Below are 13,081 nucleotides of genomic sequence, written 5' to 3' on the forward strand. Positions count from 1 at the left end.
TTATATTTTTTAGATATCTAATTGTGAACCTATTTCTCTTGAGTAAATTTTATGATTTTTAATATTTTTTTACAATCTCTATATCCGGGGAGCTTGATTTGAGCAGAAATTATTCAATACTTCAAGATTATGTTTTTTCATCAATGTTACTAATGCCATGCTGTTCTTGAGAAGAAGATTTTTAAAGATATTCCCATTTAAGACTAAAATTTACACGATATCAGAAAATTTTCACCATGTGGATATGTGGTTTCCAAGAAGACTTTTAATTGACCACACTATAGTTTCTAAATTATCTCTTTTTTAGGAAAAGACATGATTTTTAGTCTGCACGAACTTAAATCCCCTCTACCAAAGGATGCTTTGTGAAAAAAGTTATGTTGAATTTAGGCCAATTTTAGAGAAGTTGTTGAAAACATGCAACAAGCTTTCAGAGAAAACAACACAGACAGATGTGCAGATGACGGTTGCCAGACACTTGGATCAGAGAGACTGAAACATATCTTGAAAAACCTAATAGAGTGCATACATGTTTCTTGCTTTTATTAATTCATTCAACTGTAAAGTTGCACTTGAAATGGAACGAATAGTTTACTTTATGTCTATTTATTTTTCAAAAATGTTGTGATATAACCTTTCGAAGAAAATTACACTTGACCTGTTTTTGAACTTTTTATTGAAAGAGTGATGATTTTGAAAATTGTAATATATAAAAAGTCCGATAAATGGGAAAAAGAGAAATTCAACGTGCTTAATATGTAACTTTTAAAAATCTTTGGAGGGGAAATTGCATCATGAACCATATCACCTTACAAGAAATTAAAGACATTGAAGTAATGATATATACAGTGATTTGAATTTCTGACTAAAATTCATATAAAGATTTCCTACTGCTTCAATAAAAATAAAAGAGTTTTATTTTAAAAAGAAGGTCATCATGACAATAAAGTAGCATATGTACACATATTTCATTCAGAACTTATAATTATAAAACAATTATACACTTTTGATATATATACAAAAAATCCACAAACAATTTTACATATAATGACACATCGTCATTAACAATCTTTTTGTCATTTTTTTGTAAATTAAAATAAGAGTTATATTAATATATTATTTACACATATATAGAATATCAATATATACACATTGAAGCTTCAAACAATTACATTTTCATACTCATTTCAAAATCCTCTATTAAAGATCAGTGCTAACTACACCATAGCAAATACATGTATGTACAAACAAAACATAGCAATTTTAATAAACTTCGATATTTTAAGTAAACAAATAAAAATTAAACAAACCCAAGAATACTTTTTTCACAAGGCACACAGAACTGAAAAAATTAATTTGTAATAGATTAAAAAGATTATAAAAATATCTGAGAAGCAGCAATAAAGGAAATTATTTACATAAACATCATAATCATCACAATTTTAGCAATCAGCACTAAATCTCCTCACCAACCTTCAAAACAAAAAATCAATGTAATTGGAGACGCCTGAAATCCTTTCTTGTACACATGCTTGAATTTTATCCACAATTGGGGTTCATCCCGTCCACTATAGGAAAGGGGGCTGGTAGATTGTGGTGAGTGACTGCATGTACGATTGCATCATGCAGGAATGCATACTGCATCTAATCGGAGAAAATTAAAAAAACAGCATGAATGATAGACTATACATTAATCACAGTATTGTTAAATTCAACTTGAAAGAAGAAATTTGTGTACATCTGTCTGGATTGAGAACGCCCTCTGTTGACGTAGCTTAGAGACGCAATTGATGACGTCAATGCTGTCCATTGCCGCTGCTTCCTTCAGAAGTGAGTCGAGAGCGATGAATGTTCCCGTGCGACCAATCCCAGCGCTGTTAAGAAGTTAAATAGGTTCAAACATAATTAGATAAGCTTTCACATAATTAGATAAGTTCTGAAAATAACTAGAAAAGATAAAACATAATCAGATATGATAAAACATAATTAGAAATGTTAAAGCATAATAAGATAAGATAAACATAATTAGAACAGATAAAACACAATTAGATAAGTTAAAACACAATGAGATAAGTTAAAACATAATTAGATAAGATAAAGCATAATTAGATAAGATAAAGTACGATTTCATAAAACATAATAGGATAAAATAAAACATAATAATATAAGATAAACATAATCAAGATGCCCAAGGGCCTTAACGGTCACCTTAGTATAATACAATTAAGAGGATCCATAGATATGAAATAAACTGACAGAAGAAGCTTTGTTGCCCAAAAGCAAGAGAAACAGGATGATCAGTATCAATGAAACAATTAGTCTGGTATTCAGTAACAACACATAAATTAAGTTCTAATCTGTCCCCCATTTATCACTATCACTATCACCATGCAGACTATTAACAAAATTTAAGTGCTTCTGTATTATTTTTACCCCCAAATTGTAACCTCTCACATTGGCCTCTCTTGGTCTTTGAAGAACATTAAATAAGTTATTTTTGTTCCATTTTTATTTATCTATTACTTACAAGTCTATCTGATCATTAAAACTATGAAAGTATTTTTTGTATTATACAATAGTTTTTTGTTTTTTGTTTGTTTGTTTGTTTGTTTGATTGTTGTTGTTTTTTTTTTTTTTTTTTGGTTATGTTTGTTTGTTTGTTGTTGTTTTTTTTTTTTGCAAAATTCTCTTATTCTATTAACTTTTTAAATAAATTACTATTAGTGACTAATTATCAAAAGTGAATTGCAAAAAGGAATAACTTTTCTCAGTAGAATTTACATGTATCATATTAGAGCTCTGACCAGGACCAGAACACTTGACCAAATGGTCCAGATGTTTAAAAATCTGGTAAAAATATCCTTGCTTATTAAAACTTTTACTCTGTTTTCCTTCGATATGCCAAGAAGCAGAGAAGATTTTCAAGAAATAATGCATTTTCACTACAGATTCAACACAGTCCTAACATAACACCCAAATCCATGACCCAGGGTAATCAATTTCACAAATAAGGAAGAGGTATCCTCACCATCATAACTCTGCAATCAGTTGAAGATTTTCAAGAATTAACACATTTTTACTGCATTATCAATAGACCCCCCCCCCCCATGAGAAAAACAAAAACCCCTCACCCTGGAATAAGGAAGATGTATCCTCACCATCATAACTCTGCACTCAGTTGAAGATTTTCAAGAATTAACACATTTTCACTGCATTATCAATAGACCCCCCCTCCCATGAGAAAAACAAAAACCCCTCGCCCTGGGACAACCAAGTTTTAAAAATATCCTAAGAAGCACAATTGTTCATCATAACTATGCACTTTGTTTATCTGCTCAGCACTAAGGAGCATATAAGATTATTTAACAAAATTAATGCATTTTCACTACATGATTAATACAGACCCGTCCTGACACCAGAACCCATGGCCCAGATGGGGCCATTAAATTCACAGTTTTGTTAGAGGCATTCTTGCTCATCATAACTATGTACTTAGTTAGTTTATTTGATACCCAGGAGCAGAGGAGAAGATTTTTAAAGAATTAATGCATTTTCACTATATAATCAATAGAGCCCCGCCCTAACTCCAGAACCCCTGATCCTGGGGGCATGAATTTCACAATTTTGGTTAAGGGTTCTATACTTATTCTAATCATGCCAACAGATTGACTGCTTAATGTCCAGGAGTGAAGAAAAAAGATTTTTAAAGATTGCATAATTCTGGTGGTTTTAGCCCCACCCCTCAGGCCCCAGGGGGCAGGGATTATGAAATTTACAATTTTTGTTCCCTTTCACCTATAGATGCTATATGCCAAAATTGGTTCAGCGGTTTCAGAGAAGAAGATGAAAATGTTCAAATGTTAACGGACGACGCACAACGCACGACGACAGACAAAAAACTGATAGCAATAGGTAACCTGAGTGACTCAGGTGACCTAAAAATAAAACATAAATAGATAATTAAAAAAATAAAAGATTAGAAAATTTAATTAGATAAGTTGAAACAGACTTAATTTAACTTGTTCAGAAGATTTACCTGCAGTGGACTACAATTGGTCCCTCCTCAGGCAGGATACCGTGAATGATGAGGTTTCGGAATTCCAGTAACGTTTCGATGTCGTCTGGAACTCGGCAATCAGGCCAAGCAGTGAAGTGATACTGGGTGACTCGTTTTTTCTCACCTCCCTACACAAATAAAGAATAAATCTCATAACCTAATCAAAATTTATATCTTACATATAATGATACTGAAAATAAATGCTATAATCCCGAGCTTCTGGTGTAAATTGTATCCCAAATAAAAGCCTTCACTAATTAATTCAAACTTCAATACATTTTGTCCATGATTAAAAAAGCTCTGACGCCATCGTACTGTCTATGTTACGGGGTCGAGACGAGTTATATCTATCTCTAACTGAAAAATGACTTTATTCCTGACAGTCAATTTTTAAATTCCTTCAAGAGGAATTTGGTTCAATCAATATTACAGGTACTCAGTTCGAATGAATAAAAAAAAATTATAAGCATTATGAGATTCCAGAATTTTAAAGCTACTTTTTCAACGATGATCCGTCTGATGATGTACTGCTCAAAGACGTCCTGGGATTCTGCCCTAACCAGGAAAGGTCCAAAGTGCATGTCTTCTGCTTCCGGCCAGTACTGCAAACACTTCATCTGTAATTGTAAAAACAATACAGCGATAATAAACGTACAAATACAAAAATTTAATTAGATCTTACACATTTTTAATATGTTATCGTTTTCTTTTACTGTGTTTTAAAAAAAATTGAGCTGAAATAAATTAAAACTATATTTATGTAACGAACTCGATCTCCTTCAAATAGATTTGTCAGCATGACGATCCGGGCGCATCGGTTCTGCCAGATAAGCCGCCAAAAATCCAATAGAGTTTCATTGGTAAAGGGACCTGAAAGATAGAAAAACGACAACTTTAATATCAAGGGACAACTACTGTCAGTTTGGAAAGGTAATATCTTTTCAGAATAAAAATATGAGCTAATATAGTTTTATATATTAACATGTACTCCTTCAAAATACTAGTGCCTCATGCTTCTTTTAAAAAGCCTGTTAGTTATGGAAAGAAAATTAACTGATATCTGAAGTGATATTGCCCGTAACTTTGCATATATTTCGATAGAGAAACATAATAGGAAAGCGAAAGTTTTTTTTTTAATATTTTAAGAGAGTTGATGGCGACTTTGATAATCACAAGCTTAAAAACAGCTGATCTCAAGAGAAGAAAAGAAATATTATAATAAAAACAAGTTAAAGCAATTTGTCAATTTCGAGACCTTAAGTTTAATACAGAATGAAAACATTGTGTGACCATGAGTAGAACAAGGTTCACACAAGGAGACCTGAAGTTTAATACAGAATTAAAATATTGTGTGACCAGGAGTAAAACAAGGTTCACACAACGAGACCTCAAGTTAAATTCAGAATCGAACATTGTGAGGTCACGAGTAGAACAAGTTTTACACAAGGAGACCTCAAGTTTAATACAGAATCAAAATATCGTGTGGTCACGGGTAAAATAAGGTTCACACAACGAGACCTCTAATCAAATAGAGAATCAAAATAGTGTGTGGCCACGAGTAGAACGACGTTCACACAACGAGACCTCAAGTTTTATATAGAATAAAATATTGTGTGGTTACGCATACAAGGTTCACACAACGAGACCTCAAGTAAAATACAGAATGAAAACATTGTGAGACCACGAGTAGAACAAGGTTCACACGACGAGACCTCTAGTTAAATACAGAATCAAAATATTGAGGGTCACAAGCAGAACAAGGTTCACACAACGAGACCTCTAATTAAATACAGAATTAAAGCAGTGTGTGGCCAAGAGTTTTTCACGAGTGGAACAGGATTTACATCAATAAATCTGGTATAAATAGAATTTACGAGAGATTTTCTGCGATAAAAAGCGTGGTTGCTCAATAAGTTTCATGGATTTGTTTTTAAAAAATGGTAACGTCTGGTCATTGCAGCTAATCCGTTGATAAATATTCATGAAATATTTTTGTTTACCATTGTACTTGTAGAGTGTTTTATATCTTCATGAAAATATGCAGAAATTTTGAGAATTCTCTGGAAATTGTCATTTTAACAGCCTTGGACCATATTTGTCACTAATATCTATCACATACAACATGGCACAACAGTACACAAAAACAATATCACTTTAAAGAAGATGTCATTTGTAAAAAAAAAAAATATATATATATATATATATATATATATATATATATATATATATATATATATATATATATATATATATATATATATATATATATATATTAAGTGGTTGGTGTATAATATTTTATTTTACTCTCATACAATGGTATAAAGAAATATTTTTTATGAGGATAAGCAAATTTCAGAGAAAAATCAGGGTTAACAGGTAAGTTTATAAATGATAGTTAATATAAAATCGAAACCTAAGAAAGTTAGTGGCAGTTAGATCGATTGGAGAATAATAAATTTTAAGTTTGTTTGATGTGGTCTTTAAGTGGTAAGAAATGGTTGTGTTTTATAAAATGTTGAGTACTTAAAAATCGGATAAGTTTATATATTGTATTGTTGAAAAAAAATAAAGGGGGAAAATATTGTAGTGAATAGTTTGTATTGTAGCAAAAACTAAATTTTATGGAACAATTACATTTTTTTCGTGTTTTATGCTATGTGTACAGATTTGAAATGTTTTTGAATTTTTTTTAGATCGATCACTGTTTGTTATCTCTACCTTTTTCATCTGTAAAAATGACCTCTGAAGTAAGGTTTGTTTCATAATGAAATTTTAATTTACGAGGGCTGTTCGGAAATTATCAAGAGATTATGATCATCCTTCTTTCTGATTAATGTTTTTTTCGGTGAAAATTATATATATGTTTAACATACACTAACAATACATAAACCCAAGAGATATTTAAGAAATATTTTATTTTTTCTTTTAAATGAATTATAAATGTGTCGATGGTAGGAGTAGCCGGCGCTGTCTCGAAAAAAAGTGTTGGAAGTCAATAACTATGATTTTATTATTTACTCTGGATTTTGATAGAAAAGGAAAAACGAAAATGATGTCTGTTACTATCTGCACCTTTATATAATTTTAAAACAATGATAAAAAAAATGAAGAAGGAAAGTATCATCAAACAAGAGAACTATATCTTATCAAAAAGATTTACACTTAATTTCATGCAATGAATTGATTATTTATATGTGTAACAATGTACTTTACAATGAAAATTATTTTATTTGATTAATTGATGTACTTCAAAAATACTGTCACGAAATTGTTCGTTGTACTTGTACTTGATGTTTAAATACTGTAACAGCTGTTTGTTAGCATTGTGTATAATTGCGCTATTTCCGTTTATATTTTTAAAATCTTTTTTTATTTCTTCCTCTTCTAATAAAAATATAATAACATGTGGTTTTGAGGAACCTACTACTATTTATTCTAGAACAAGACAAGAAAACTTGGATAAAATTTATAGTTTTATTGAAAGTATGCATTCTGTTACCTTGAGCAGCAATGTATTCTTTATCGTGGTTAAAGCCCTTTTTGCAAAACAAATATAATAATAAGCTTTAATGCAAAGAAAACTGTTCATTTTTTAAATGGAATTATCTTTATCTTAAAGTTAGTACTAGTTTAAGGTTTTTTTTCTGTTTTTTTTTTTTAAAATAACCGGTCCTGAAATGATTTTGTGCAATGATGATCTAACATTTGTTATCGTTATCATTAGCGAAATATTTCCTGTTTACAATTAAATAAACATTTGGATGAGAGCACAATAAGGAACTTTTCTGGTAACAAGTACTCACGTGTACGAAACAGGCATTCGCATAGTCAGTACTTCCGGTATTGTCGTTTGTATCCAGAATAACACGGCAATAGTCATCTTCAAAAGAGAACATATATTGCTCTTATTAATTAGGGAATGTTTTCAATATTTGTAACTAAGAGGAAGGTTAATTTTAAGAGGAAGTTTTAATTTTAATAACATTCACCAAAAGATGTTGTGAACTTAGAAATTTTCAGATTTACTCTCTATTATTCAGATAAAATGACTACCGGTAGATAAAAATAACGAGGCATGAGACTCTTGTAAATTCGTTCAGTTTTCAAAATTCTCAAATAGAGGGGTTTGCTCCTTGATTGATATTCATAACCGGTAAGTCATATCGTAATGAAGCAAATGACCAAACAGGTCTACAACATTTCCACATTAAAAATAGATGATGCGTAGTAAAACTGTCATCCTAACATTTGAGTTTCGCAAATAAAGATTTAAATTATGATGAGAAAACTTACATGGGTAAACTTTTTTGTATCTATTTCTGGATTTGTTTTCCTTTTTCAGTGCTGCTGAGTGAAGTTCTAATAAACCATTCGGAATTTCCTAAATAAGTTGCATTTCAAAATTTAACGATTTTAAAACCTTTATTATGTAGTTAGATCAATAAATTTAGTTTTTGCAGATTCTTACTTTAAATTCTTCACGGAATGCATCCTTGTCTCGCTTTTCATCTACCTCCCTGATGAACTGTTCGAGTGATACTCGATACGACTTGAGATTGCAGTATTCTACCACGACTTCCGGTGTCTCGTCTTGTTGAGGGGCGACGCTATGATCAATTTCCTCCAGTACAATGGTGACACGATCATCAATCAATGGTGCCTGGGTCTCGGAAACCGTTAACACAGGGTTTACATATCTAACCACAGAGGCGCTTTTCTGTCGACATTTCATGCATCTAAAAATAAGAAATAGTCTATTTAGAATCAGAAAATGATGTTGTCCATCTAATATGTCATATGATAAATAAAGTATATGTATCAACCCATTTTATTTTTGTAGACAAAGCGATTGGGCAAATTCTGAATTGTACGAGGGTCATTTAAAAAATATGTAGACTTTTGTTATAACTTTTTATTAACTTATATAATTATTATCATATGGTCATATTATGACCAAATTTGGTAAACATATTTTATCAATAAATCTAAAGAATTTGAATGTAAAAAATTTAAATATATCATGATGAAATTCAAAATTATATAAAAAATTACAACCATAAAAAAGGAGTCACGGAGTCAGAATTTATCAATTTACTAACAATAAATCATATGATGTATATTGTCATATCTCTGTAAAATGGCGCGAAAAGAAATGAAATTTAAATGTTGCAATTGTAACTCTGAAAATGCTAGAGGAAGCATAAAATTTATCAAAAATAAACCGTGCATTTCTGTTTCAATGGTTAAAGCAGTTTTTGATTGAAAGAGACCCTGTATCGTACAACAGACGACCTAAGAGGAAACGGATTATCAGTAAAAATCTGGTCAGAAGATTTATAGTAACGCCATAGAGAGCAATGGTCGCTTTACTATAGCGCAATTTTTAAAAGCAGAGCTACGAGATAAAAAATTTTGAAAATATGGACGAACTAACTTATGCTACTTAATCAGTTATTTACAGACAAGGTGTAAAGTGGTATGGAAATGTTTTCTTAAGTGGGTAAAGCGCCATAGACTGTGTATGAAGTGAAGAGAAGTATTTTTGAGAAACTATCAGGACATTATGTGTTTGCCATTACAGTGATGCTAAACGTGCTCTGTGTTCAAAAAACCTGTTTTTAATGTTTAGTACTAGTAACATGTGTTCCTTTTGATCAAAATGAATGAAATTTCACACATGACAAAATAAATGTTTTTACAGATGAGATGTTGGTCTTGAGTTTCTAAAAAAAAAAATCATATGATGAAGAGCTACATTATCTTCGTATTTTTGAATGACCCTCGTGCGTTATATTTAGCATGTTCTTAGACTGATTTATTTGCCTTAAATGAAGAATGGAAAGTTTCATGACTAAATTTCATGATGACATGACTTAACAAGACTAACCTTCTGATAAATAGAATGATGAGAATCAACAGCAGAATGATAATGGCAAACAAAGCCGCCAGGAGCATTGGGTCCGGATCCTCCTCATCACGATTACTATCTATCAAACAAATTGTTTTAAAAAGTGACATCAGGAATATTTAGTCGCCGTTGCTTAAATATGACAATTAAGAGGATATGCTCTTTAAAATATAGCAAATTTGTTTTAGTTTTATAGGCATGTAACGTAGAGTGCTGCGTTATTTACACTAAAACAGCTTAATTTGTCAATGTGTTTGTTTGAAATTTCCAGCTGCAGACATGCAAATTAAACAAATTGTCATGGATCTGTGTAGCATGTGTTAGTACATCTTTAAAATTTATTTCAAATAGATGTTTGCTTGATATGTTACGCAGAAGTATGCGTATGTAATAAATTTGACTTTTCTTCATCTTATAAAGTTGTATTTCTTAGGAAAGGCATACAGGAGCGGCTACCTTGACCATCCATATTCCTTTGATCTGTAAAATTAATCAACACGAAGTCTGTTAAATATATAGACTACATAAGCCAACAAAGATTTACCATTTTTCACCAATTGATAAATAAATGTATAGCGCATTTTTACTGATGAAAAGTAATAAATGATAAACAAGCCTTATACATGTAGAGTTTAAATCACAGTCTGTTCGTTTTCTCTGAAACGTAATCGTTCCTGCTTATGTAGTCTAGCCAAGCTACGAGCTGTTCAATTAACCACACAAAAAAGAAGAAACAACCTTTAAAAAAATAACAAAAATCATATCATGACTTACATTTTTTTCTTACTTGTTTATTTGAATCATGTAATCCGACATAAAGAGGACCGCAATAGCTCCAACTTGATGGAAATAACAGACAAGGAAGGATTGCCTTTTCCAATACATCGTGGAAACAGGAAGTGAGATATATAAACTCTGTAAATAAATTTCCTGTATACTATACATTAGTAATGTATTGAGATTTAAATTGTAGTGTTTGTTTGCACTTAAAATATGGATATTTGAGTAATTATTTTCTGTTGCAAAGGTACCTTTTCTAACGAATATAAAAGTGACTGGGACTTAAATTCCCTGCTTTCTGCATTTCAGAACAAGATGTGTTTGTGAAACACTGATGCCCCCGTATGGCAACTTATAGCAAAGGTTAAACTTTCTCAAATGCAAATCAAATATGTTGGTACCCAAAGTAAGGTCTTGTCTCGAGAATATACCTGTGAAATATGCAAGCCCTAGCAGCAATCTTTGAATAGATATGGAAAAAGTTGAAGTTTTTTCAAAAGTGAGTCAAACATCAAGGTCAGGGTCAAGTGGTCAAAATTAATGGTGCCCAAGAAAGGGCCTTCTCACAAGAAATACCCATGTGAAATATGAAAGCTTAGCACAAATATCGTTCAAAAGTTATGGCCAAGGTTAAAGTTTTTTTTCAAAAGTAGGTCAAACTCCAAGGTCAAGGTCAATGGATTACAATTGTTGAAATCCAAAGGAAGGACTTGTCACAAAGAAAAGACATCTTAAATATGAAAGCTCTTACACCAACTGTTAAAAAGTTATGGCCAAGGTTAAACTTTTCCAAAAGTAGGTCAAACTCAAGGTCAAAGGGTCAAAGTTGTTGGTATCCAAGGGAAGGTCTTGTCACTAGTATTACTTATTTAAAATATGAAAGCCCTAGCACCAAGCGTTCTTAAGTTATGGCCAAGGTTAATGTTGGGTAAAATTTTGCCAAACTTGGTCAAACTCCAAGGCTAGGGTCAAAAGGTCAAATATGTTGGTACCCAAAGAAAGGTCTTTTCACAAGAAATACATATGTGAAAAATGAATGCCATAGTTTTAACCAATCAAAATTTTTTGGCGATGTTAAAGTTTTTGCGGACAAACAGCTAAACAGACAGACAGACGGAAGGACAGGGCAAAAACTATATACCCCTGAATCTTCGATACGGGGGCATAATAATTACGTCATTAGAAAGGTCAAGGTTGTAAGATTTCTATGTGATTAACAAAATTAGAATGATATCCTCAGTGAAAAAATATGTAAATGTATCCCTTATTCAAGATATAATCTCTGTGAAGAAAATTGGAAAGTCGTGTTGTAAGGTCAAGGTCACAAAACTCGGTCAGCTTTGACGTATTTTCACAAAGTGGTATATCTGTGTGCAATGACTTGTATAACGTAATCCTTTGTAGTTTTGTACAAAATCAGCTTAACAAAATACATGAGGTAGAGAGCATTTTTTGTGTTATCTGCTGGACACGTCTTATTATAAAAATATAGCCTGATGTGTCTCTGGAAGGTGCATGAGGGTAAAAAGTACTTTTTTTACTTCGATTTTTGAAAATAAGTTTATTCGTATATTGGAATCTGAAATTCCTTACAACAAATGTGTACATATATTGAATGGTTTAGTATTATCATCAAAATATTTAATGTATTATGATTATTTCCTCAATCGATTTGATTACAGGGACTGTCTGAATGTTTAATTAAACCCAGACACATTATACTGAGTACTCTAATCTCTGGAATACATGTTAGAACAATTCCTTGCACATAATATAAGTTGTATAAATTTAACTGAATAAAGCATACATCACACTGTAGTTGTACGAGATGCCTAGAAAGCTAGCTGACGCCTGATTCGCCCTAGAGCGGAGATTTTATCTCAAGGATCGATACCCAGATAACCCACAGAATCTACCATATTAGAAAGATTAAATTCACAATCAGAATTCTTAAGCAACAGCTCAAGTCCGATCATTTCTAGTACTATCTCACTACAGTGACTCATGTATTCTGCATAATAAAAACGAAACAAGAAAGTTAACCTTTGAAATAATTGATCAAGAGTGTAAGATAGGTGCAATGATAAATGATAAGTTTATATATATTTCACCTACTTAGTAAGCACGATAAAAACCTCGTCATGAAAACAAAATACTGTATACAGAAAAAAAAACAGGACAGGTGATCCTGAAGCAATTTTAGACTAATGGCAGAATTTAAATATACCTTAAAGTTTTAACACAGAAAGCACATACAATTTGAATGTGACTACAAATTGTTTCTCTTTCATGTTGTTAATCTTAATTTTTCAAGTGTTACTTGATAATTAATATTC

General features: G+C 31.4%; 1 protein-coding gene across 1 annotated transcript; it reads right to left on the minus strand.

Moving 5' to 3' along the window:
- Positions 1–1,330: 1,330 nt before the first annotated feature.
- Positions 1,331–10,768, minus strand: LOC133189609 (receptor-type tyrosine-protein phosphatase alpha-like). Its single transcript, XM_061325001.1, has 12 exons — positions 10,740–10,768; positions 10,410–10,445; positions 9,945–10,044; positions 8,526–8,793; positions 8,351–8,438; positions 7,861–7,937; positions 7,557–7,593; positions 4,827–4,927; positions 4,555–4,674; positions 4,037–4,185; positions 1,739–1,874; positions 1,331–1,644 (listed from the first exon to the last, which is right to left on the minus strand). Exons 2-12 carry the CDS (start codon positions 10,432–10,434, stop codon positions 1,540–1,542), a joined length of 1,206 nt encoding a protein of 401 aa, XP_061180985.1. The 5' UTR covers positions 10,435–10,445; positions 10,740–10,768; the 3' UTR covers positions 1,331–1,539.
- Between the last annotated feature and the right edge of the window lie 2,313 nt (positions 10,769–13,081).

The sequence above is a fragment of the Saccostrea echinata genome, unplaced genomic scaffold (genome assembly GCF_033153115.1).
Source record: "Saccostrea echinata isolate AGI-Se365-2 ecotype Australia unplaced genomic scaffold, CSIRO_AGI_Sech_v1 ptg000019l, whole genome shotgun sequence".
Taxonomy (NCBI): Eukaryota; Metazoa; Mollusca; class Bivalvia; order Ostreida; family Ostreidae; genus Saccostrea; species Saccostrea echinata.

What these genes read in the sequence shown, in the direction of transcription:
- LOC133189609 (XM_061325001.1), bottom strand. Translation starts at nt 10,434, where the DNA reads ATGGATGGTCAAGGTAGCCGCTCCT. An exon ending in TGGTCAAGGTAGCCGCTCCT is followed by an intron (nt 10,045 to 10,409) that starts GTATGCCTTTCC and finishes TTTGTTTGATAG; the next exon opens with ATAGTAATCGTGATGAGGAG. An exon ending in ATCTATTTGAAGGAGATCGA is followed by an intron (nt 4,675 to 4,826) that starts GTTCGTTACATA and finishes TTACAATTACAG; the next exon opens with ATGAAGTGTTTGCAGTACTG.